Below are 26502 nucleotides of genomic sequence, written 5' to 3'. Positions count from 1 at the left end.
AATTGTTAGTATTCAACTATTTTTTACTTTCAAGCTTACAAATTCCATGTGATCTAACCTCATATTTTAGGTCAATCAAATCATCCCAGTTAAAATTGATTCTTGCTTGTCTAAAACTGTGAAGTTGTGTTATAACTGAATTGAAGCCTCACAGGGCATTATGGAACATAAAAAGGTGATCTTACAGACATGCTAATAAGAAAAAAATTTAAATATGCCTACTTTTCCTTCAGGACCACTAGTAAAAATTCTCTGTGGTATACCAATGGTATCAAATTTTGTTTAGATGTTCGCTTTTGACTATGCTCTGATACTCTGTGGTTCTTTTCATCCATGCAGCGTTCTTCTGATTCATTTTTCTCCATTTGTGCTGTTTTTCTCTGTGATGTGAATCCATCCTTATCCATTCTGTCATGTCTCCATTTTTTGCTGCTTCTTCAGATTGTGCTGAGTTATAAGAGGTAAGCTCCATCAAAAGAGGAAAAATTGACTCTTCTTTGTGTCCAGGAAGAATCTGTTGTCCAAGGTATTCAATAAAACTGCCCCTAAGAATCAATACTTTCTAAACTATACTTTGAAAGGAATTTATAAAGGAAATAGTTCCCCATAGCCACATTTACACTAGAATGCCTTGAATGCTCTTCATACACAGTGTGATGTCTGTACTTACTGCTAAGTGTCTTCTACGAGGATGCACAGTAGAGTTCTTGGTTTTGTAAAGTCCTCAACAACTCCCTCCACTGTCTGTACAGTACAATATACTGTAATACCCCCCAGAAAGTACTAGTATTCAGTGCCATCTTGACTATAGGGTTTCAAGCCTGTTTTCATCTACCAGGTTCATGAGGATTATGATTATAAGGCAATATTTGAGTTACTCTATGTCCCTTAATGCAGAAAGCGACATTTCCAAAAGCTACCTGGTTTTACAATTTACATGGATCAAATTCGGCAGGTAATAATCACCCCTCCCTTTAAGATTGTGCTGCCTCAGGTAATGGGAATTATTTTCCATATTGATCTCAATTTCATTTCCAAACTTTAGGATTTCCTAGGGTCAGTAACCTGGTTGTAATATCTGAGTTTTATTATAACTTGCCTTGAAGAACAGAAAATCAAAATTGCTTTTCATTCAAAATGCCCTGACCTTCCTAAGCAACTAAAACCATTTTTTTTTTTTTCTGAAGAAGGCTAACCAATCTACATAGGAAAACTCACAAAGCACAATTTGGATTTCTCATTCATCTATTGTCATCTAAAGTTAATGGCAATAAAAAGGTCCTCTGCCTCATACATTTGTGTGGGTTAAGTTTTGCCCTTGATAATCTTGTGGGATCCAGAGTATATGACATAATGCTACCTCAGCAGTAATTCTGTTGTCCTGACATTAAAGCAATGAAATCCATTGCTTTGTATTGGGAATGTGTCAAAACGTGATGGGCTAAGAATAAATTCCCATTGCTCACCTTGCCCTCCAGACTGCCATATGTTTTCAGAGACAGATGTTCAAACATTTTCCAGACACAGATTAGCATATCTGAAATGTTTAATAAAATAAATATTTAATTCAGGAGAAGAGTGTAGGCATTTAATCTGTATGTTATGGTATCACAATATTGATAGGTTTGATGAAGAAGTCATTTTACCCTCCGCAGTCCAAGTCTTTCTATTCCCGTGACCTGCTTCCAAATCTTAGCACCAATGCAGGGGTTGATAGATTCTCATCATTAGTGTCCATTTTTATGAAAGATAGGTTCTCACCATTAGCATTCATCTTGTATTCTGCCTTTTCACATAGGTTAACTTTGTAAATAGTAGCAATACATCACATGTTTTGTGAAGTTAAGTTCCTACATAAATATATCTCATTGGAATTCTTGATGGCTTCCTTTAAGTTGTGGACAATGAGAAAATGCTTAAAGGGCTAACTTACTTGAATCATTCAGTGTGCTTGAGATACTGTGGTACTCAAAGTATGAAATAATCAACTCTGTCTGAGAGAAAAGAGCTTAAGAAAGGCTTCTTAGAGGAGGTATCTTATTCCTAAAAGTGGAAATTTGCCATATGGGAAAGGGGTTTAACATCTCCCACAAATGATGGAAAGAACATATGAAAAGGTGTAAGATGTCATATTTGGGTGACTATAGCCAGTTTGATGTAGTTAGATCATAAGTACTTGATAGAGGGATAGAAAGGGAGATGAATCAGATAACAAAGGCTGAGTATCTTTATTCATGTTATTATTGATGTAGATGGACCCTATAATAAATTTTAAATAGGAAAATGATGTGATCATATAGTAACATTACATGACATTAATGCCCCATTTTTAAACAACAACTTTCTACATGCCTTCTAGAAATCATCTTTTGCCAAGATTTAGATGTATATTAAGACAATACAGAAACTGAATAGGAACTAGCATAGATTTGGGCATTAGAGAGACCTGGTATTGAATCCTCCAGTCACCTCTTCCCCCGCTGTTTGATGGTAGAAAAAATTATATCTCATTTTTTTAAAAACATTGAAATGAAGATATTATTTCTAGACCAGAGATTTGTTATTATAATTAAGAATTACAACTCATAAAAACTAACTGGCATGTAATTGATATTCTCTATATATTAGCCCCTAGTTTAACATTGTAGATCAAGGCATTAAAAATATTGTTGTTTGAAGTTATGGAAAATGTTTCAATTTGAAAACCTGTGGTTGCTAATCAACATATGATTATTGCGTAACTCTGAGGTGATGCCTAATGTTGTGATGTATTTTTTTAAAGCAGGCACAAGTTAAAATACACATTATTTGTTGATGTGTATATTTTTTTATGACCTGTTGACCTTCCAGAGAAACTTCATGCTCCTTCCCTAATTTATTTATCTATTTAGCTTGTAAAGACTTCAGTAGGTAGCTGATACTTACCAGTTTCTGGGTATCAACTAAAAGCTGTTTCTTTTCTTTTTTTTTTTTTTTTCAAATAAAAATCTTGACATGACATCGTCTTGACATGACAAGATGAAACCATATTTCTATTTTGCTGAAGAAATGTTTTTAATTGATAAATGCATTTATCAATTAAATAATTTTCTCTTTGTCAAACATTTTCAATTGAAACCATGCCTATTTAAGCAGAAATTGATCTGTTATTCACGACAAAGGAGAAAAAGGACTAACTCAACAAACTCTAATAAGTACTTCCTTTTCTTACTAGCCAAAATGTGCAGAAACAGCTTCTTTGGAACATGTGGATGGTCATAAATAACAGCTTATTCTTGGAACAAAAACACTATTGACTCCCTTGATTAGCATAAGACTAATTCTAGAAATTGAATATTTGTTTGCTTCAGGTTAAAATTTTAGGTTTAAGAACAGTTTCATATTGAAAAATTCTTTGAAAATTATCTTGCTCTCACATTCAAATCCCAGCTGCCTCTTAACTATGCAAAGATAGAGTCATGAAATTACTTGAGATTCTTCAAAAGGGGAAAACTAAACACAGAAATCTACTTAAAATATCTAATTCTTCCATATCCTAATTTGCCTTTAAGGATTCATTTTCCAGAATTCCCACTACCATTAACCATGATAATACTATCCTGGGAAATATTGCTAACCTAAATCAAGATATGGAGAATAAGAGAAACTAAGAGTACATAGTAATTCCATGAAGGTCAGCCTATTTTTCATTAATCCCACATCATTCTTTCCTTAATAACCATCCTCAGGAAGCTCCTGTGGTAGCCAGAGCAGCTCTGTTCCTGGAATGTGCCCGGTTTGTTCACCGCTGTAACCGTGGCAACTGGCCAGAGTGGATGAAAGGACATCATGTGAATATCACCAAGAAAGGCCTTTCCAGGGGCCGCTCTCCCATCGTGGGCAACAAACGGAACCAGAAGCTGCAGTGGAATGCTGCCAAGCTCTTCTACCAATGGGGAGACGTGAGCTTTTGATTCTCTTATCTAAATGTTGGGGTACTTGAGTGAAGTGAAAAAGTTCTGTGTTTATGTTGTTTGGGAGACAATTTATTAAGTGTCTGTTATGTACCAGGCACTGAACAAAACATCTTAAAGGAAAATAAACTTTAATTCATTTTATCTTCCCAGTAAATCTATGAAGTTAGACATTATCTCCTCTTTTTCCTTGGTCCTCTGTCTCCTCGCCGCCCCCCATAAATGTAGACATTCCCAGAATTTGTTATAATTTTTTTGTGCATAACCTCCTCCAGGACTACATTTATTCCTGTGTTTTCAACTGTAACATGTATTCCAGTGGCACAGACTTCTCTATCCATAGCACCATTCAGATCCCAGGGCAACACTGCCAACTGCACTCCGGAGGTAGTCACTTAATACCCTGAAACACAATCTGACCAAAGCAAAACTCTTCTTCCCATATAAACACACCCCCATCTGCAAGCCTTCCTGAACTTTCTATTCTTACAAATGGTACCAGCATTCTCAAAGACGATAGCCTTTGAACATATTCCAACCTTCCTTCCCTTACTGATTCCACCTCTTCTATGTTACCAAGGTCCTATTAGGTCATATTTTTATTCCTTCTCATCTGGATGACTAAGATATTTTCCTATTTGGTCTCCTTCCCACAGTCTCCCCTCATCTGACCCATCCTACACACTGTCAGTGAAATGATCTCCATATGGCAGAGCCCATCTAAAAGCAGAACGTTCAAACTTATCTCCTGGCTTCCAGATTTGCCCCTCTAATTCATTCTCCAAGCTGCGCTCACAGTGATTAGACTAAAATGCAAATCAGATGGTGTTTCTTACCCACTTATAATGCTTCAGTGGCTCTCCTTTTCCCTTGGGATAAAACCCAAATTGCTTAGTCTGGCATCACTGCTCTCTCTTAGTATTCAAAACATACCAAGCTTATGGATGATGAAGTCAAATGAGCTAATATATCTAAAAGACCATTAATCTCAATCCTTTGTGTCTAAGAAGTATTCAATGATAATAAGTTATTACATTAATTTTTGAAAGGTTACATGGTTCGGGCATTTCTAGGCAGTTAACACTGAGTCTCTTGAATGAGTAAGTGTTCTCCCTCATGCACACATTACCTTTCATCCTGCTTTAGAATACGAAATGAAGTTTAGCTTCAAGAACTGTGAGATCTAGTCCCAGTCTACCTTGTCAGCCTTCGGGCACTTGATTTCCTGTCACGAAATTGTGCTTGCACCAAGTGGCTCACTTGTCAGTCTCTGGACATGTCAGTGCACTTCCTTGATGGATCTTTTGGAACTCTCCATCTGGAGTGTTCACTTCTCCCCTTCACCGTTAGCCAAAGTTAGCCATTAGCTCCAATAACCTTTAGCCAATTCTTCAAAATCTACTGCAAAGAGACACTCTGTGATTTCCTGAACCGAATCTAATCTGTCCATCTTCTGAACTATTGAGAGTGCTTTTCATCTCTTTTGATATTTAATGTGTTAATTTGATGTGTTGTTGCCTCCCCCAAGAGACTGTAAGCTCCTTGAGGGGAAGAGCAAAACGCAGACACGCTGCATTCGAATCTCAGATCACAGTTTGCTGAGCCACCTTGAGCAAGACTTTCTCTAACCTTCCCAGTTGCCAAACAGTGAAACTTCTAAATGAAGGTTTATAATCTACTAGGGCACAGGAAGCAAAGATACTGATGTACTGTAACAACTTATTCAACTCTGTTTTATTTAATACCTAACACATGACTTCACTTAATAAAGATTTGATGAATGAAGAAAGGAACAAACATCGTCAAGACTTTTTTTTTTAGCCTTGGAAGAGACATAGAGCTCTAAATTATTATTCAGACATTTAGTATTATCCAAGACAAGTTTATTTTCTGAGCAACCCTTTAAGCTTTATGAACTATGGCTTTAACTTAAATTGCTCAGTGTCAATATCCTAGAATGAGTCATGCAGATTTTTTCCCCTTTGAATCTCACTATTAAGTTTATTGGCTCCACTCCAGATTCCTAATTGCGTATCTCCTTCTTTAGAGAAGATCTCCAAAATAGTAGCATTAGGACAAGGTTTTTTGTTGAAGTAGTAGTTTTTGTTTTTATGTTTTGTTTCATTTGTTTAAAACTCCTCAGGTTAGTGGTTGAATTTTTAGGAAGTCATGATATCTTTTTTACACTGCTTTCTTTCTCTTTGATAGAGTTTTTATTACTTACCACTTAATTTCAGAGTTTAAGGAGAACTTTTTGCTTCCAGATAGCCAAGACATTCAAACAAATTGTGTTTTCATTTGAAGACATATCTTTGTCAGTTTATAATAGAAAGTCTAATTTCATGCATGCCCAGTTCTAGAAACTTCTCTAAATATTTGAAAGAAGTAATACAGGAATGAAGAAGGAAATTAGCTGGAACTTTGTTCTTACTAATGCACAGAGTAACCAAGCTCTCAAACCCCAAGTTCAGTTTTCATTTTAGCTTTTGACTCTCCTTTCTAAGCACATGTCTCTTCCTGTCTTGCACACAGTATATAATTGGAAAATAAAAGAGTCAGAAAGAGGTGGTATATTTTGTCTCTTTCTGGAAAATTCCTTTCAGTAAATCAGACAGTAGTGCACGATGATTCAGAAGAACAGATAGCAAGTATTGGTTCTATGTTGATGTTGGATACTTTACCAAAGGAATAGTTAGTGTTTCTTCCTAGTACATAAAATATCATAGAGTGAGGGAACAAAGTCTATTAAAAAAAAACCATTAAATGTGTATCTAATGGCAGATGTAAACTGCTGTACTAGAATTCATGTCAACTTCTGACTCATTAGCATGGCAGTGAGATTCTCATAAAACAGCATAATCAGAAACACTCTGAGGAACTGTGAGTTCTTGTTTTTGTTTTTAACTATAACAAAATCCTCTATTAAAAACATCTGCATATTCCCTTATAGGAGACCTATGAAACAAATGACCTTCAAGTAAGTGGAAATAGTTTCCCCCCAAAATTTGTATGAGAACACAAAGGTATTGTTCAGGTTCCTACAAGTCTTTAAATGACCCTGGAGATGAAGATGACATCAATGCCATCCACCTCTGCGTTTCCACATAGGGAAACATGGTGGCAATACCACCATGGCGCATAGAGGAGGCTTTTGCTGTATGTTTAAGTATCAGTTTCTTGGTTTCATGTGTCCTAGTAGTTTATACATTCCCCATTACAGTTGCTTATTACCTCTGTAATGTATGAGCCTAGTTTGCAGTCTGACATACTTGGTGCTATTTTTTTTTCTTCCCATGGCAGGCGATTGGTGTCCGGCTGAATGAGCTGTGCCATGGGGAAAGTGAGAGCCCCGCCAACCTGCTGGGTCTCATTTATGATGAGGAGACCAAGAGGAGACTGAGAAAGGAGGATGAGGAGGAAGACTTTTTAGATGACAGTAAGGCGACTCCCTTTACTACAAGAACCCCTGCTTGTAAGAATCTCTGCTTTAGGAGCACTTAATATTCCTCTTTCCTCTTTCACATTCTTACCACCTTCCCATGTCTCCCCACTACACCTTTTCCCCTATTCCCTGTGCATGGATGTAATGCATGTGCATAAAGCCCCATAAAGAGAGGATGAGGACCAGAATGAGAAGACAATACACAGAGACAAGGAGTTGCAGGCGATACGGAGCTCCATTGCCTTATAGTCTGTGACTCATACTATAATATAAAAATTAGTTTTAGACCTCTCTGAGAAAATATAACAGTAAATTACTGACCCAGCAGAGGATTAATCAGGTTTTACACTTTTTTATTACTCTTGGAAATTAAAAAAAAAATTATACCAAGTAGACTTGAACATGAACTGCTTCTCAGATGATTAAAATAGTGGATTGCTTAGAATAATTACAGTATTTAACATGAATTTAAAATAGTAAATAATTCGGGTGATTAGACAGTATCTGCTGTACTGATTTGTTAAAATTAGAAGCTTGTCCCACCATAGAAGAGTAGAGACAAAGAGATTCCTGTGCATTCCTCTTCAACACCATTTTGTTCATACATGTGTTCTACACCATACAATCTTGTTGTGTATGTGTACCGCTGCCTTTTATGAACCATTCAGTTACTCCATGGTATTGGAATTAGTAATATTATCTGAGGAAAAGAGTGAGGCCTCTTTCTCTTGTCTTTCTGTAGTGATTTGAAATTCAAACTCCCTGATTATGTTAAAAACTGTTCTTAGTTAAGGGATGCCAAGCCTACTTCATCTTTCCAGCCAAGAAATGTAAAAGGATGCCTAGGGTGTAGCAGTGTGCATAATTAAATAATAATAAAAGAAAACTTTTTGCCTTCTTTTCCACTTTTATACCAAGGATTTCTTTTTTTTTTTTTTTGGAGTTTTTTTTTTCTTCATCTTTTTGCCCTTTCTCAGCCTTTATCATATCAGAGCCAATTTTCTTGACTTAGCTGTTGACAAAACACCACATTCTGACATCAGTCTTCCAGCTACAAGTGAATGTTCACCCCCAAAGACTCCATCAAGTTCATAAGTCTAGAGTATCCTGGAATGCCTCTGAATTGTAGAATGGAGAATGGAATTGAGTCTGGTCCTTAGAACCACTTGAGGACTATCCAGCAAATGCAGAACCGAATAAAGGCCTACTGAAGCCATCCCCAAACTGCCCTGGATGTCCTAGGGGTCTTTCAGAATGGAGAGCAGCTGAAGCAGTGTTAGATGGATACATTCTCATGGGCCAAAATGAACTTTAATTTCCATGAAACTACATAAGTATCCTTTACCAACATATTATACCTGGTACTTAAGCTATTTGATGAGAGCATGTAGGACTCATCCTTGTTCATGTTAACAATATTTCAGATGATAGTGATGAAAATGTCTGGACTAAGACCAAGTCCATTGTTTATAGGAATGACCAGAAGAGTGGATGATAACCTCAGGACAAATCCAGAAGCTTATGCTGAATATTTATTGTTAGATTGTTGTTTAAAAACTATTGGACATCCAGATAATTTCTAGAGTTATGCAGTCTCCATTGAATATAAGATTGGAATATCTGGCTTAGTTCCACTTTCCTGTCATTTCATAGCTCATCTTGCACTTAAAAAAATAATTATGGCTCAAGTAAGTATCAGTCTAGAAATTCTAGAGGAGCTAGTCTCTTTGGTCCTTAGTAAGAGGAAGTCCCTATCCATGATTTATCCCTGGAGAAAAAAAATAATGGTTTTCATGAGGAAATGATAATCAAGTATCTTCAGAAAGAACATAATTTCCACCCATTCTCAGTATAAGCCATGAGATAGATATAGATGATATAGATATAGATAGATATAGATATAGATATAGATATAGATATAGATATCCTCTTCAATTAAGAAAACCTAATACACAGGAAATATTTTAGAAATATGTTTTGGAATGTTGATATGTAATGATATTGTGATTGCTTGATGTCTTGATTCAAAATAGATAAGTATATTCTTTCTCTTAAGAGAGGCAGAACTCAATATTGCTTTGGTCTTCTTTTCTGAATGCTGATAAGCAATCAGCGTTATTTCTGCAGGCTTAGTGACGACCTGTATCTGAGAACTAATCCTAAGAATTTTAAAAGTCTCTGGTTCACCTTGGCCATTATCTGCCTTTAGAGCAAAATCTGAGTCTATGATGGAGGCAATATTCTACTCACTCAAAGGCTGGTATTCTTCAGAGCAAAGCAGAGTATTTGCATACTTCTAGTGTAGTGTGCATCCTTTAATATGATAGGCTAACTTGTATAAAGTATATGATAGAGGTGATCAAGTATGCCTTATCTATGCTGCAGAAACACATCTGGGCATCACTGTCCTCGACAAAAATATCTCTCATAAAATGAACTGGTGAGATTTTTGTAGTGCCAAAGCTAGTTCACTACCCTGTACATAGTCTACATCTGATTAAATTAGCAATGTGAAAATCTTGCAAGACTGCTTTCCATTTCTGTTTCTGTTAAGAGGCTTTCTAGCTTGGTGGGCTGTGTTTTGTTCCTCTAGGAGCCTTAGGAAAATAATTTCTTTCTTACTGATTGATATTTCAATACCAGGGAACTCACTAAATTGAATTACAAAATGGAGGAAGAGGGAGGTATAGGTAATGCACAGATTGCAGTAAATGGAAGAGGTCAATTGAACGTGAATAGGTAACATTCTCATATACAATTTCATTTTGGACATGTGTAGCTTTGTCCATCAAACTGTGCCTCTCTGTATTTTTTTTATTGGTGTGTTTATTTATGAAGGAACTCTTTCATTCCATAGGTACTGTGAACCCCTCTAAATGTGGCTGTCCCTTTGCCTTGAAGATGGCAGCGTGCCAGCTTCTCCTGGAGATCACTACCTTCCTGCGAGAAAACCTTTTCTTGCCTGCCCAGACCACGCACTGAGCCACTTGTGGTAAGTAAAGTATGGGTATTAACAATCTGGCTACTCAGAGAGGCCAGATAAGTGGCTAGGGTTTGAGTATCCACAGTTCCCTCAAATGCCAAATGGCCACATGTATCATATAACTTAAAAAATTCAACCAAGGGATCTTCATATATAAAAATCTCTTTTTTTCCTCTTACAAAAACCAACAAACAAAAACAACCCTCCCAAAGAAAAATAATAACTCTGAATTTGACCTTAAAATTACTGAAGATAGCACCACTGAGTAAAATATTAGACTGATCACTGTCAGTCATGCTAGGAATGTCTAAGACCATTTGCACCAAGAAGAGATCTTAGAGCTAGCCATCTGGGAGACACAGAGTCCATGGAAATGAAGGGTGTGCTCCAAATTGGAATTATGAGTAGGATTCTAAAGGTGAAAACCATAAGATTACATAACTTGTTTGAAAAGGATTATGATTGGTGCTGGCACAGTTTAAACTAACTAATACAGGATTGGCTATTTAGCTAACAGGTGTTACATGATCTCTATTTTAATCCAAAGTAGAAGGATGTGTTCCAGAAGGCAGTGGAGTTGCAGTCGATAAGTGGCAATTTACAAAAGTAAGAGCTTCATGGTGTTCTGTGATGTGAGACAGGAGACGTGCCTAGGCCCTACTTCCTCAATATCCTTTGGTCTCTATTTTGAGTGACTCTCTTAGCAATGCTTACTTCCTTGTGAATCTTCTCTCATATGCCTTTAGGTTCCTTTACTCTGCAAACTATGCGGAGTTTTACGGCCAGCATTTTTTAGAAATTACTGACAGGATTTTTTTGTCATAAAAATTTAACAGCTCATAAATCCATATAGAAATGTGCTTCCAGTAAATTTTCTCATTTAAGTTATGGGCAGAAAGACTTAAGTATTTAACATGTAAACATCTCTGAACATATATTTTTATTCCTGCCATACTTCGTACAGGTACAAATAGGCAGAAGACTACGTACACACACGCACGCATGTACACACCCATACTTCTGCACCCATCAAGGCCTGATTGTTTAGCAGAGTACACCAACACTCTGTAGAGGCCAGGCATCTTCACAGAGTGTGTGGGATGGGCACACCTCAGAGTTGCTTTTCCTTGGCCCTTAGTTCTCTAAGAGGCACCAACTTTCCAGTGGTTCTTGCATTACAGACAACATCCAGCCAGAGCTGAGAAACCAGACAAATTCTTTTTTATTTTCCCCTTACACAAGACTTAGACTACTCTACCAGAAAAAGTGTTACACAATCTATGCACTTCTATTTTCACCAATGTTATAGTGCACTAGCTCTCCTGCTTTTTTAACCACACTAGGCATGAACAAAGCCATACCCCAATCCCTGGGGAGAAACAAAAGAATCGGTGCTATTATCCCCAAGCACTGCCTCTACCTCTGGTTTTCCAATATTTGGAAGACTTGTTCCCTCATACTCTAAAACATAAAATGGGTATTTTCAAGTTGGAAACACTTGTGGGTAAAATGTATGTTTTCAGGAGAAACATACAGGAATTTGGACTGTGAAACTACATTATTTGCTGTGAGAAAGGGAAGTTTCTCCTATTGTTCTTATTCCATTTTCCTATTAACCTGGGCTTTTAATTTTCTGAATGTTTCCTTTACTATTATATTGAAACTACTCTATAAAATCAGTGCAAGGCCAACACATGTGTTTAAAATCAAGTGGAATGAAATATCTGATCTATAATAATATCTCTATTAGTGCTATTTTGTACATTCTAATTATACTGAAACCTTCATAAAAGCACTTATCTCCTTTTCATATTTCAAATTTTTATTTGATCACCATTCTGATCCATTGGGATTTAAAAAAAAAAGAATCTTAAAGTTTGATTCAGTTATTTTTGTTCTCTGTTTCAATTCTATAAAGCTAGAGTTTAATGTCCCTTATTATTACAGTAAATTTCATTTAAAAATCTATCAAAACTTTTAAAAAGTACTATAGAACCAATAGCAGACTAGTGGAAAATGGCAAGAAATTAGGCTAAAACAGAGCCTTCAGTCATTCAGTCAAGGCGAGGGAAGTGTTCACGGCTGCATCAACTTTAACAAGGCCTTAGAGATCCTTCATTCATTACATTGGGATTTTTATTATCCAGGGTAGGTACACATTATATTGTGATGTGACCTTTATAAAGTAAATAGGAAGCTTTTTCTCATGTTTAATCTAACTTTAGTTGATGGAGAAAAAAAAAAAAAAAACCATACACACACACCTCGAGTTATATTCAAACCTACTATAAACAGTGAGTTTAATGAAACTGTTTTACCAACACAGAACCTGTAAATTCAGCAGTTGTTCTTTAAGAAATTGTACTAAACAGTGAGTCTAACAATTTAAGCATAAATACCATCAAAATGAACTATTATAAAGTTTTAACAAAAATGCTTCCTGCAAGGGTAGTTACAAATCTTGAAAACAATTTTTTTTAGTTCAACTGAACTAATAATAGTAATAACAGTAAAAATAATAAATATCCTAATGTTCAAAATAATAAAAGTATAAGGTAACAAAATAATCACAGTAGAAGCTATAGATATTCTAGAATGTGTGGTTTGAGGATGGAAGAAAATCAGGGATGTAAACTTTCTATCAAAAGAAAAAGTCTTTCTGGCAGAAATGGCCGTAACACCCTTTCGAAAACGGTGAAATTTCTGTTTGAAAAATGTCCTAGTTACAACCAAAATGTAGAAAAGAAAGCAAAAGAACCAAAAGTACAATAATTTAAACAAAAGTTAATTAGTTTAACCATAGTTGTTTCTTGGATAGGGTCAGGAAATCTCTGGAGGCCACTCACTGGATTGGTTGGGGGATAGAGGTAAAAGAAAAGGCAAAATGATATTGAAAGATTTTAAAAGTTGATAAAAAAATAATTTTACCAACACAAAATTTTTTTCCCAGACCCCTAGATGTCACTTAAATAATGTGCTTTTTTTTTTTTTTAAGAACTTCTGGTAATATATTTATTCAATGTTTTCATAAACCATACTAATAAATAATATATTTTTAAAGGAAAAAGCATTTTACAGGATTTATAATCTAAAATAACATAATAATCAAATCTTTTTTAAAATATTAACTTCCAAACTTGAGAACAATAAAGAAATAACAGAGATAATTTTGTTCATAAAATTGCTGGTCTATTCAAATGTTTACCAATTGAATTAGTAAAATCAATAACCAGTGGCTAAACAACTTGAATTAAAACAAATAATTCCGATCCAATGGATAGATGAGTCTACAATAATAAACCTTGAGGAAGTCTGTCATCTACATTCATTCATTAGAGAAAGCAACATATTGGATCCTTGGGTGAAAGACTGTGCTGTGACTATACCAAATATGCTGATGGACTTAAACAAATCAGCTTATAAAAAAATATATTGCTGCATTCCAAATATTCCTAAAGTTAAAAAATTAGAAGCACACGATTTACATATACCAAGACTAACTGATGCATATTTATTGGGAGGAAGACTATGAACAAAAGGTGGTGGGATGCCGGGTGGCTCAGTGGGTTGGACGACTGCCTTCGGCTCAGGTCATGATCCCGGAGTCCCGGGATCAAGTCCCACATTTGGCTCCCAGCTCCACGGGAAGTTTGCTTCTCCCTCTGACCTTCTCCTCGCTCATGTTCTCTCTCACTGTCTCTCTCTCAAATAAATAAATAAGATCCTTAAAAAAAAAAAAAAAAGTGGTATCATAGTTAAGAGAAGAGGGGGTAATACAGAGATAAATATATTGAAACAGGAGAACCAACTCCTAAAAAATTACCTCCTGGTGTGAAATATAAGAGTGGCCCTGAGGACGAGGCAGAAGGGCCATGGTTGACCAAAGAAGCTGCTGGAAAAAACTGAAGAATCTTTCTATAAGAAGGCACATTTGAATATAGCTTTGAAAGAGAGATGGGATTTTGGCTAATGGATAAAAGAAGACATTAGAAGAGATAGTGACTTTTGAGAATCATAGTTGTTACATTATTTTTTATCCCAAGTAAGAAATTTATATAATTAAGTTTGGTTAACAAAATACAAAGTATTTTAGGTTTTCTACTTTTTTCTAAAAGGAATTAATTTCAGGGGAACAATTGTATTCCTAGAATATTTTTTGACAATGGTAAATGCATTCCATGTAGTTCTTTTGTTTTCAAGATGTGATCTAATTTTCTGGTACCAAAGTATAATGCCTCTTCTTAATTAAAAGGAAAAGAAGAAACACTGTGTAAAGTCTATAAAGTTTCATTTGTTAGGGGCACCTGGGTGGCACCATTGGTTAAATGTTGGATTCCTGGTTTGGGTTTAAGTCATGATCTTAGGGTTGTGAGATTGAGCCCTACATCAGGGTCTGCACTTAGCACAGAGTCTGCTTGGGATTCTTTCTCCCTCTCCATCTAACCCTCCTGCTTGTGTTCTTTCTCTCTCTCTCTCTCTGTCCAATAAATAAATCTTTTTTTTAAAGTTTCATTTATTAATAACAATTAAAAACATAAAATTTCTATCTTGGTACAAAATGAACTTTTAAAAAATGTTTTTGTTTTCCATATCTATATGAATCTGAGGACTTTGATCATATTTAGGAAAAATGCTCTATAGAAATAATATCAGCATTTTATATATTTTTCCTTTATCAGGCCCTCTAAAATTTTTTTTACAGATTTACAGATATGATCTTCTGATTGAATAAATCTGCATTCACAGAATTAGGTCAGTTTTCAATTTGGGGCCTCATTGACCAAACTCCAACCAAACATGTCCCTTCTCCAAGGCTTACATTAGGGTATGGGTTCACATTGTTCATAAGCAGATAGCCATGAGACTCCTCTTGTACTTCTATAAGGGAGGAAGCACTTCCTCCAATGCCTGGTCATATTTTGAGCCTCTGGACTTCACATATGAAACTTGTTTTTTTTTTTTAATTGTGCTATGTTAGTCACCATACGCATATGAAACTTCTTAAGTCTGAGCTGCCCATTTCTACTTGTTTGCTGAGCTACCTTTAAATACTCACAAGACTCCAATATCACTTCTTTACTCATTTTCTATTTATGCAGAAGTTTAGCTGCTTAAAACAGCAAAAACATGCTACCTTACAGTTCTAGAAATCAGAAGTCTGACAAGAGTTTCAGTGAGCTAGAGTCAAGGTATCAAGAAAGCTGTACTCCTTTCTGGGACACTAGAGAAGGCTCTGTTTCCTTGCCTTTTTTTCCATCTTCTTGGGCAACCCACATTCCTTGGCTCATGGTCCCTTTTTTCCATCTTCAAAGCCAGTAATTTGATATCTCTCTCATTCTTCTTCCATAGTTATATCTTCCTTTGATCACAGTTTGGAAAAGCTTTCTGCTTTAAGAATCCGTATGATTAGGCTGGGCCCACTTGACTAATCCAGCAGAATTCCCATCTCAAGATCCTTAAGCTAAATCCACTTGCACACAGTCCCTATTGCAATGTGAAAGTAACATATTTACCCATTCCTAGGGTGAGGGCATGGACCTCTTGGGGGCTGGAGGGACATTATTCTGCCTCCAAGTCTGATTTTTAAGCTTCTGTTCTGTCTCTCAGTAAGACTCAGTGTATGATCATTTAATAAACAGATAAAATGCCAAAAATGCAGTTTAAAAAACTGTGAACGAAGTGTTAAAAGGTGAGGAAGCTAATTCTAAACATTATTTTTATTTAATTTAATTTATTTATTTGACAGAGAGAGAGATCCCAAGTAGGCAGAGAGGCAGGCAGAGAGGGAGGGAGAAGCAGGCTCCCCGCTGAGCAGAGAGTCCAATTCGGGGCTCAAATCCAGGACCCTAAGAACATGACCTGAGCCAAAGGCAGAGGTTTAACCCACCGAGCCACCCAGGCACCCTGAGGAAGCTAATTCTAGATTTTAAACAAGGTGCATGCTTTTCAAAGATAAAACATGAGGAAAAGGGAAAATCAATGAGTTAGGGAAGATTTTTTTTTTTTTTTTAAATTCAAGAAGCATCTTTCATGGCCACAATGTGAAATTGGCATTATAGAAAGAGGAGTTCAGCTCTGTGCAAATTCAGCTGGGTGCAATTCAAAATGGAAGGAGGTTTTCCACAAGACCTATGCAGTGTTAAGGAGATGCCCACGTTCATGTACACCTTCCTCACTAACATTGCAGGACTTGGAGAGCTGTAGACTTCGTTTGGATCCTGAGTTGGACCGGCACAGATATGAGAGGAAGATCAGCTTTGCTGGGGTCCTGGATGAAAATGAAGACTCCAAAGATTCCCTCCACAGTAGTAGCCACACCCTCAAATCAGATGCAGGGGCCGAGGAGAAGAAAGGTATGGAAAAGCAAGAATTCTTTTCATGTTTCAGTGTCTCTGATAGGATATTTGGCTTGGGATCCACACTATAGATTTATATACCTAAAGAAGTCCAAAACTGTTGGCTACATACAGTACTGTTTCCGCTTAATGAGGTAGGAAACCTTGTTAGTTATGAGCTGGACAAGACAGTCTGAAAAGTTTCTGGATCTAATTCCAGCTCACCAACTCTCCATATCCCACTGACGCCATTGGTTACTTGTCAGATGAACCATTATTTCACATGCCAAAGAAGAAAGAAAAAAATTCTTCCCACTCAGCCCATATGCAATACCTTTTAATCATTTAGTCTGTGTTTCATTCTTACTGTAAGAGGACTTTCAGACTTAATTAGATGCAGATTTTAATTACCCATACATATCATTTTTGTGCAGCCAAAAGAAGGGAACATATAAATAGAATAAACTGGTGAAAGTTTTTCTAAATGATCTTCAATTCCAGGTTCGAATTTATTAATCACTTTTCAACTCAGCATTGTCAGTGTCCATGTTTTCCTCTAGAATAACGCCCTTTGTGCTGTTAGACTGTCTGTACTACGTCATTTCTTAAATGAATCTGTAAAATAAAGATGGAAATACTTGTATGAAGCTAGCCTACCCTCATACTCACTCACTGCTTTGAGAACATTGCCAAACACATCTGACTTACCACCTCGTACACTCCCTCACCCAGTTTCCACTTGGCTCCTTGGAGCTAAGACACTGGCATCATTCTATACATTTTGTTGCTGATGCTTTAGATGTTCACATGGACAGAAACAATAACAAATGTGTCACAACTGCTCTCTGGCACTAGTAACCCTAAGATGGCATCAATTTTAAGACAAATCTCAATTTCCAATGTGTTATAAATGTGAAAAAACTACATCTTACAATGGTAAGCTATAACAACCAGTTGTATGACCTTGTCCAAGTTACTTACCTTCTAAGCCACAGTTTTCTCCTCTTTTAAATTAGGTTAATGACATCTACAGTATTGTGATATTGGAAGCTTTCATTGAGATAATGTAAGCCAAGTATAAACATAGTACCTGGTACACAGTACCTCCTAAAAATTGGTATAAAATAAAGAATTGTCGGCTCTGTCTCTATTTGTTTATATCATGAGCCTGTAGACTAGAACCCATGTGGAAAATTCGAAATATAAGTTAAAGATTACCAAGTTTTAAGTTGCTTTCAAGGACTCCTTAAAGTGTAAACTTCTCTATCTGATATGACTAGTTCTTAAATCCCACTGCCCTTCAATGTTTTTCTAATAAATTTTGATTATAAGAACTTAAGTACACTTGTTAATAGTCAAAGACAATTTAATGCATTTATGTATTTTCTGGTATCCTATAGAAAAGGACTCAATTAATGTTGGATAACTGAAAGAATGAATGATTCCAGGAAGGAATAGCCCTAGATAGAGAAAATATAAAATCTTTAAGATCTTCTAAGGAATGGATGTACACTGGAAAAATTTTTTAATATTTTAAGGTCAGATTGTTGTCATAATATTTTTAAAATGCAAATAATCATTCTATTGTATTGAATTCATAGTGAAACAAGAGCTTATTAGCCAAGTCTTAACAATTTCTGAGCATAAAGAATTGTCAAGTCAATATTTTTACAACTATTACTTTTTCAGATAACGTTAACTGTATATGAAAAAATCACATTTTTAAACATATCCCAAGGGGATTTTTTTGCCAATTCAAAGTTATTATGCTAATTATTGCTTAAAGTAGCTGAAATTAAAATTCCTAATACAGAGATGGTTAAACTTGAAGCAGAGTAAATCCTACACCGTTTAAAAAAATAAAACATCAAATCAATTTTTAGGAACACTTTAATTTCATGACTATTACTTATGTAAATTTCCTTTGATGTTCAAAAACACAAATGCTTAGTATATTTTCTCCTCATAGAACAGCTATGTTAATATATGAAAGTTGGTTAATAAATTAACAGAAAGGTGAAACTATAAATAAAATGAGAACATATTCATAAAATGTCCTTTATTGGTTGGTCAAAATCTTCTTGAAGATTCCTCAATATTCCTTAATCCTTTGATAAGTTGATACCAGCTGTTAAAGCCAGGGTGACTCTCCTAAATGAGATTATTAAAATTTCATTTAAAATTTTATACCATCTGTTTTTATAAAAGCTAAAAATGTTATTCTTGAAATAAACAACCTGAGGACAATTCAGATTCTGCCAGGGAAAACAAATGTGAAATAATCCTTAAACTAAAAATGTCTGCCTAAAATCCCCAAGCAAGGTCTGCCACATCATTTTACCCACATTCCAAAAACAAACTAAGACAGGTATTCCAAAATACAGACACCAAGATGTGTCGATTATTCAATGATCATCTGTCAAGCACCTGCTATATGCCAGGTCAGGTTCCCAAAGTCCATCGATGAACAGGAAGAAACATTTCCCACATATATTTTAGCTTTTATTAGCTAATAGTTCATGATAGTGAGTAACATTAAAGACTGGGCTTTCAAATAAAGACAAATGATAAGAAGCAGAACAAACGAATGTCAGAGAGTTGATAGTGACCTGGAATGGGAGGGATGTAGTCAGAGAAGGACCCCAAAAGTGGCAGTGAGCAGAGACCTAGATGAAGTGAAGGGACCAGGCATGCCGAGTGCCGAGGGAGGAGTCTTCCAAGCAGACACAACAGTGAGAACTGGACTCTGATGCAGGAATGAGCATGGAGCATTCCAAGAAGGGCAAAGAGGCCAACACACTGGCAGCAGAATGATGTGGAAGACCAGCAGGAAATGGGGTCAGATAGGTAGGCAAAGAGCAAATAGATAGGATCTATAGCTACGGTTAGAAATTTAATTCTGTGTATGTCTGAGTGTTGTTGATGGGTTTTGACTAGAAAGGTGAGGTAATACGCGTATTTATGATTTATGTATTGAAAAGGTGAGTCAAGCTGTGGGAGTAGGAGTAAGCAAGTGCTCTGAGGCAGTTACACGAGTCTAGGGAATAAGTAATGGGGCTTTCAAAATCTTAGAAAATTTCGAAGCGTCGAGCTAGCAGGACTTGCTAATGGAGACAATGTGAGGTGAGAGAAAAGGGAAAAAGATGTTTTATCCAATTTAGATGTATTCGTTTCATGTTCATACTGTATTCACTTTTTGTATTTCATGTTGTCATGGAGGTAAAAGCTGACACTTAATGCTGGTTTTCAGGTTTTTAGGTGCAAAATCAAATCTGATTTCTAACTGCTGTGTCTTTTGTAAATAATCAATGTCATAATTCTGAACACTGATTTTAGCCCGGCAAGATATGTCCAATTATCTTTGGTAATAGAATAGGTTCTCAAAATCAAATTTCATTCAAGTCACATTAATTTGGGGTTACTTTCCCAAATTTTTATGGTTAAAGGTATCATGAAATCAGGCAAAGAGTAAAAGAGAGTATCTGTTCTTTTCTTTTAAATTTTTTAAAATTTTTTATAAACATATAATGTATTTTTATCCCCAGGTGTATAGGTCTATGAATCGCCAGGTTTACACACTTCATAGCACTCACCAAGAGAGTATCTGTTTAAAAAAAAAGGAAAAAAGAAAAAAGAAGAAATCTCTCAAACTTTTTTTCTATTTCCCAATCTATCTAGACATGAGATTGCATTAGTAGTCCTTAAAAAAATGATAATATCCTATTTCAGATGTATATCAGGTAGGTCATTAAAGCCTCATCTAAGCCTAAAAATAATATTGAAAAATGCAGCAGCTGAATTTTGTGCTATAAGTAAAATGGAGCATGATAGTCTATAGTCTTTGTGGAATTTATCTGGCCGGGCTGCAAGAATTTCTATCCAGATGTAAAATTCTGTCCAGATGTGTTCAGGGAGCTCCCCAAGGCCTTCACCAGCTCCGTGGTGATGATTTTAAGCTTTCCCAATCACAAGAGTAAATCCGAGATTAAGCATTGCACATTACTCAACAGGAATCCTTCTGGGCTCCTTTATATGGCATTGAAAGTATACATTTAATTATCATCTTGTAGCACTGCACCACCTCTCTCAAATACTCTCCTATGAGTGAGAAACCCAGACTAAAATGCAATCTTCCTGATTGGAACTTTTAAAAATATTAATATCCACGCCTTAACTAATTCACAAGAAGTCTTGTTCTGGTAAGAAGAGTATCTTATAAAAAAATAATGGCCCCTTCTTTTTAATGACTAAGCTCTGAAAATTTTTTATATCCTGGCCTACCAAATCAATGAGTGACAATACCAAGTCTCCAAAGGAAGAGGATGTAGGAGTGTAAATGACTATGGGAAATAAAGATGCTTTTGGAAAAAAAGAAAAAAAAAAGTAGGTTTCAAGTTTAAACATGTTTTCTTTTACCCTTTTATTTTCCTCACTCCTGATGACTGTTTTTTCCAGCAGAACACTAAAGATGAATAATGCATGTTCTTCATGGTACATATAGACTGTAAGGTTTGGCTCAGGGTGTTGCAACATTTGGACTCACATCCCACCCAGCCTTTTGCCTGACAGAAGGATGCTCTGACATCACTAGGTGCACTGAAAATGGAACTGTTTCACACTCATGTTCACCCAAAGCACACCAGTGAAAACAGATCCTTTAGTGCCATTGCTGAGGAGCTGAGCGGAACCCACTGCTGACTGTTGGAGAGAGAAGCGCCTCTTGTTTTTATTTCCTTAATGAGGTATTCCAAAATGAAGGGGTTTACAGGAAGGGGTTTGCATAATTCCCATAATTCTGCAAGTCCCATTTCAAAAGAAAGACAAAAACAAATGGTTTGTGGTTCTGTTGAATCAAGGAATGATGTCATATGAATGTACTAACAGTCCGAGATCATGCTGCTACAAGGGCACACTCATGCTTGTGAACCCTGGGCCGGAAAGAGAGCAGGTTGTTCCCAGCACTGATGAGCTATGTGTCCAAGAAAGAAGCTGTACCAGCCCTTCCTGGTGGGCCCAGCATACTGCCTGCCTAACAAAGCTGCCCGGTGGGGGGCTGGGGAGAGGCTCCTTGTCCAGACATGCTGCTCATCCCGGCCAGCAGAGAGGAGGCTGTTCAGGGACAAGTTGGGGAGAGCTTGGATCTAACACTGGCTGGGGAAACCTAAGGGGGAAAAAGCCCTATTTTATTCTTTCGATACAGTTCCCAGCAGGAAGATCAGGATAGGAGGTTCCCGCCTGCTCCAGATTAAAGGAACCCGCAGTTTCCAGGTGAAGAAGGGGGGTTCCTTGTCCAGCATTCGCCAGGTCGGCAGCTTAAAGAGCAGCAAGTTACCACGGCAGGACTCAGAGTCCGAGGCTGAGGAGCTGCAGCTGTCCCAGAGCAGGGACACTGTCACTGACCTAGGTAACACAGAGGAGTGGGGTGCACAGGGACGTGGGGGGTAGGAAGACAGGGCCCGAGTCTCGAAAGGGCTGAAGCCCATTTTCTTACACATCAGGAGCTGAAGAGCAGAGACACAGGCTAGACCACACATTCAGTCTGCAAACCATACCATCCTTTAGAGCAGGGCTTAAAGGATGCTAGATGTTAGAGCTTAAACCTTAACACACACTCACGCACAGGTCATCTGCAATTTTGTCAAGATGCACATTCTAATTGGGCAAGGTCTGGGGTGGGAGCCTCTGAGAAGTTTTCTGGTGAAGCTAAAGCTGCTGTTTCAAGGGCCACAGTTTGAGGAGTGAGGAGAGAGAGTTTACATTAGGGAAAGAAAACACTGAAACAGCAAGACAGTTTTTTGAAATCCAGATGTTTGTGCATCCATTCTTGTGATGAGGGCCTGGAGAGCAAAATGTAGAAATTCCTGTGAGGGCAGCTAGCTAAAGGTCCTCTGTGTTCTAAAATCTCTTTCACAGTAAAATGAACAAAAGTCTCAGAGAGGAAAGATGGATGGTGAGACCTGACAGTGACCTTCGGGAAGTCAGTTAATGTCTCAAGGGTTTGTTTTCTCCAACTATTCAGTGGGAATAATTCTATTTCTTCCTCGACTACCCTGAAAAGATGCTCTAAAGATGAATTAAGGGTTGATGATAAAGTATGTTAAGTACCTGAGGATGAACTCTGTATACTATCAAAGCATTGGAGGTGAAGGCTATCCCTGTAGGATCCAAAGAGACTCTTGAATCTCTAAGTGTTAGCCTGATGAGTCTGATGGTCATCTTACTAGCAAGAAAAAGAGTATGAAAGTATGCCAACAGGACTCACCAGCTGCCTAGAATTTAGCTACCAGGGAGAAGTTAAAGTACATTTTCTTTGCCCTTCTGTGCCGTGTGAGGAGCAAAATAGAAAAGTCTCCCTTCTTGGCAAATTGTTTCAGAAGTCAGTCAGTAAATGCAGATAAATTATCAATCAAGTCTACTGAAATAGAAGCTAAGTATATCTAATTAAAGAGAGTCTAAAATGGGAAGTATTTCTACACCTATCCACCCTCACCTTTGAAAATATCTAATTTATGCATTGGGTAAGGTTTAGGTTATTTTGGGAGAGAATAGAAAAAAAAGTGACTTCTTATGTTGCAGGTCTGAAGTTGTAAGAATGTCAACAGTTAGTTTTGGGGGAAAATATTTCAATTAATTATTTGAATTGGTTAGTTCAGCTTGACCAGATGAATCAAAATAGGCAGCCCAGAGGCATGGTTTTGTTACAGACATGACCAGGAAAGCTTTTAGATTTGAGGGCAAAACTTTCTTGTATGGTATAGATAATGTAGTGAATTCCTGAGAAAGATGTCTCCAGACTTTTCCACAGAGAAGAGTTTAGACAAAAGGATTGTCAAGGATTGTCTACAATTGACCACAGTTGCTTATAAATTCCCTTAGTTGTTTTTTTTTCTTTTTCTGAGAAAGCATCCTTTTTTTTTTTTTTTTTTTTAAATCTAGCTCTGATGGCGAACTTAGGGGGTTGTTGAGAACATGACACTAGCCTTAGTCACAACAGCAGAAGAGACAGCAGTATGGTTATGGCCACTGCAAGTTGCTTGGTGTCCCTACTTAACTACACCTGCAAGGTCTGGGCAGTCTGAAGTGGATTTGGGCACACGTAATCGATAACTTGCTCATCTCAGCAATTCAAGGACTTGACTCTGTTTCTTCTTGGCTCCCATGTCTCAAAATGGAAGCCACCATAACAGAGATCATAAATGTCTTTGCAATTGCCTGTTCATCTGGTGGTGAAGGGAACAGCTCCTATTAACATTCCTCCACTAAAGTTAGTGCTATGCCCTGTTAACACACTGGGCCATGGTAGTCTGCCCTAGGATTCAAAAGCATGGGCAACTCTACCATACCAACATATGCTCCAGGGAGACCAAACAATATAAACTTTCTTGGCATTTTTCTTTTGAAGAAGGGAGTCCTTGGAGTGCAAGTGAGCCCAGCATCGAGCCAGAGGGAATGAGTACTGCTGGCACAGAAGAAAATTACCACAGGAGCATGTCATGGCTTCATGTAAGTAGGAATTTCAGAAAGACCTGAGATCAATTTCTTTTGGCACTGAGAAAATCACTGGAGTGAGGACAAAAGAGTATACAAAAACCATCGATCCAATTTAGCCCCTAAGAAAAACTGTAGGCAGGGCGCCTGGGTGGCTCAGTGGCTGGGCCTCTGCCTTTGGCTCAGGTCATGATATTGGGGTCCTGGGATCAAATCCCACATCGCGCTCTCTACTCAGTGGGAGCCTGCCTCCCCCTCCCTCTCTGCCTGCCTCTCTGCCTACTTGTGATATCTCTCTCTCTATCTATCTCTCTCTCTCTCTGTCAAATAAATAAATAAATAATCTTTAAAAAGAAAGAAAGAAAGATAAAGAAAGAAAGAGAAAGAAAGAGAGAAAGAAAAGCCAAGCCATAGGCCTCTACTTCAGCTGAACCTCTGAATTCTCACAGGATTGGTATTCTGTTGGATTATATTCAGTTTAAGATTAACTAGATGGCTTTGATGATATTGAGGTATGTGCCCTCTATCCCTACACTTTGAAGAGTTTTGATCAGGAAGGGATGCTGTACTTTGTCAAATGCTTTTTCAGCATCTATTGAGAGTATCATATGGTTCTTGTTCTTTCTTTTATTGATGTGTTGTATCACATTGACTGATTTGCGGATGTTGAACCAACCTTGCAGCCCTGGAATAAATCCCACTTGGTCGTGGTGAATAATCTTTTTAATGTACTTTTGAATCCTATTGGCTAGTATTTTGTTGAGTATTTTCACATCTGTGTTCATCAAGGATATTGGTCTATAGCTCTCTTTTTTGATGGGATCCTTGTCTGGTTTTGGGATCAAGGTGATGCTGGCCTCATAAAATGAGTTTGGAAGTTTTCCTTCCATTTCTATTTTTTTGGAACAAGTTTTCAGGAGAATAGGAATTAGTTCTTTAAATGTTTGGTAGAATTCCCCCGGGAAGCCGTCTGGCCCTGGGCTTTGTGTTTGTTTGGAGATTTTTTAATGACTGTTTCAATCTCCTTACTGGTTATGGGTCTGTTTCAGGCTTTCTATTTCTTCCTGGAATTTATAAATTCCTAGAAGAATGTGTATTCTGTTGCTTTGGGATGAAATGTTCTGAATATATCTGTGATGTCCATCTGGTCCAGTGTGTCACTTAAGGCCTTTATTTCCTTGCTGATCTTTTGCTTGGATGATCTGTCCATTTCAGTGAGGGGAAGTGTTAAAGTCCCCCCTACTATTATTGTATTATTGTTTTATGTGTTTCTTTGATTTTGTTATTAATTGGTTTATCTATAGTTGGCTGCCCCCACATTTGGGGGCATAGATATTTAAAATTGTTAGATCTTCTTGTTGGACAGACCCTTTGAGTATGATATAGTGTCCTTCCTCATCTCTTATTATAGTCTTTGGCTTAAAATATAATTGATCTGATATAAGGATTGCCACTCTGCTTTCTTCTGATGTCCATTAGCATGGTAAATTCTTTTCCACCTCCCCTCACTTTACTTTAAATCTGTCATAGGTGTCCTTCGGCTTAAAATGAGTTTCTTGTAGGCAACATATAGATGGGTTTTTGTTTTTTATTTTATCCCATTCTGATACCCCTGTGTCTTTTTGACAGGGGCATTTAGCCCATTAACATTCAGGGTAAACTATTGAGAGATATGAATTTAGTGCCATTGTATTGCCTGTAAGGTGACTGTTACTGTATATGGTCTCTGTTCCTTTCTGATCTACCACTTGTAGGCTCTCTCTTTGCTTAGAGGACCCCTTTCAATATTTCCTGTAGAGCTGGTTTGGTGTTTTGCAAATTCTTTCAGTTTTTGTTTGTCCTGGAAGCTTTTTAATCTCTTCCTTCTATTTTCAATGATAGCCTAGCCTGATATAGTATTCTTGGCTGCATGTTTTTCTCGTTTAGTGCTCTGAAAATAAATATCATGCCAGCTCTTTCTGGCCTGCCAGGTCCTGTGTGATAAGTCAGCTGCCAATCTAAATTTTTTAAACCATTGTATGTTACAGACTTCTTTTCCCGGGCTGCTTTTCAGGGATTTTCTCTTTGTCACTGAGACTTGTTATATTTTACTATTAGGTGACAGGGGTGTTGGGCCTATTCTTATTGATTTTGAGGGGGCATTCTCTGAACCTCCTGAATTTTGATGCTCGTCGGTCCCTTTGCCATATTGGGGAAATTCTCCCCAATAATTCTCTCCAGTATACCTTCTGCTTCACTCCTCCCTCTTCTTCTTCTTCTGGAATCCCATTATTCTAATGTTGTTTCGTCTTATGCTGTCAC

General features: G+C 37.1%; 1 protein-coding gene across 1 annotated transcript in view; it reads left to right on the top strand.

Moving 5' to 3' along the window:
• LOC123389936 (protein unc-80 homolog) overlaps positions 1-24216 on the top strand; it is a gene marked incomplete at its 3' end in the record, with an annotated part of 71570 nt that extends 47354 nt beyond the window's left edge. The window contains 6 exon segments of the mRNA XM_045072832.1: positions 3729-3941; positions 7254-7389; positions 10253-10344; positions 10346-10387; positions 16566-16731; positions 24116-24216. Coding sequence (XP_044928767.1) covers positions 3729-3941; positions 7254-7389; positions 10253-10344; positions 10346-10387; positions 16566-16731; positions 24116-24216 — 750 coding nt within the window.
• Positions 24217-26502: the final 2286 nt, after the last annotated feature.

The sequence above is a fragment of the Mustela putorius genome, unplaced genomic scaffold (genome assembly GCF_011764305.1).
Source record: "Mustela putorius furo isolate JIRA1106 unplaced genomic scaffold, ASM1176430v1.1 tig00004220_pilon_pilon_pilon, whole genome shotgun sequence".
Taxonomy (NCBI): domain Eukaryota; kingdom Metazoa; phylum Chordata; class Mammalia; order Carnivora; family Mustelidae; genus Mustela; species Mustela putorius.
Note: the sequence above shows the minus strand (reverse complement) of the source record. Positions and strands in the feature narration are given on the sequence as shown.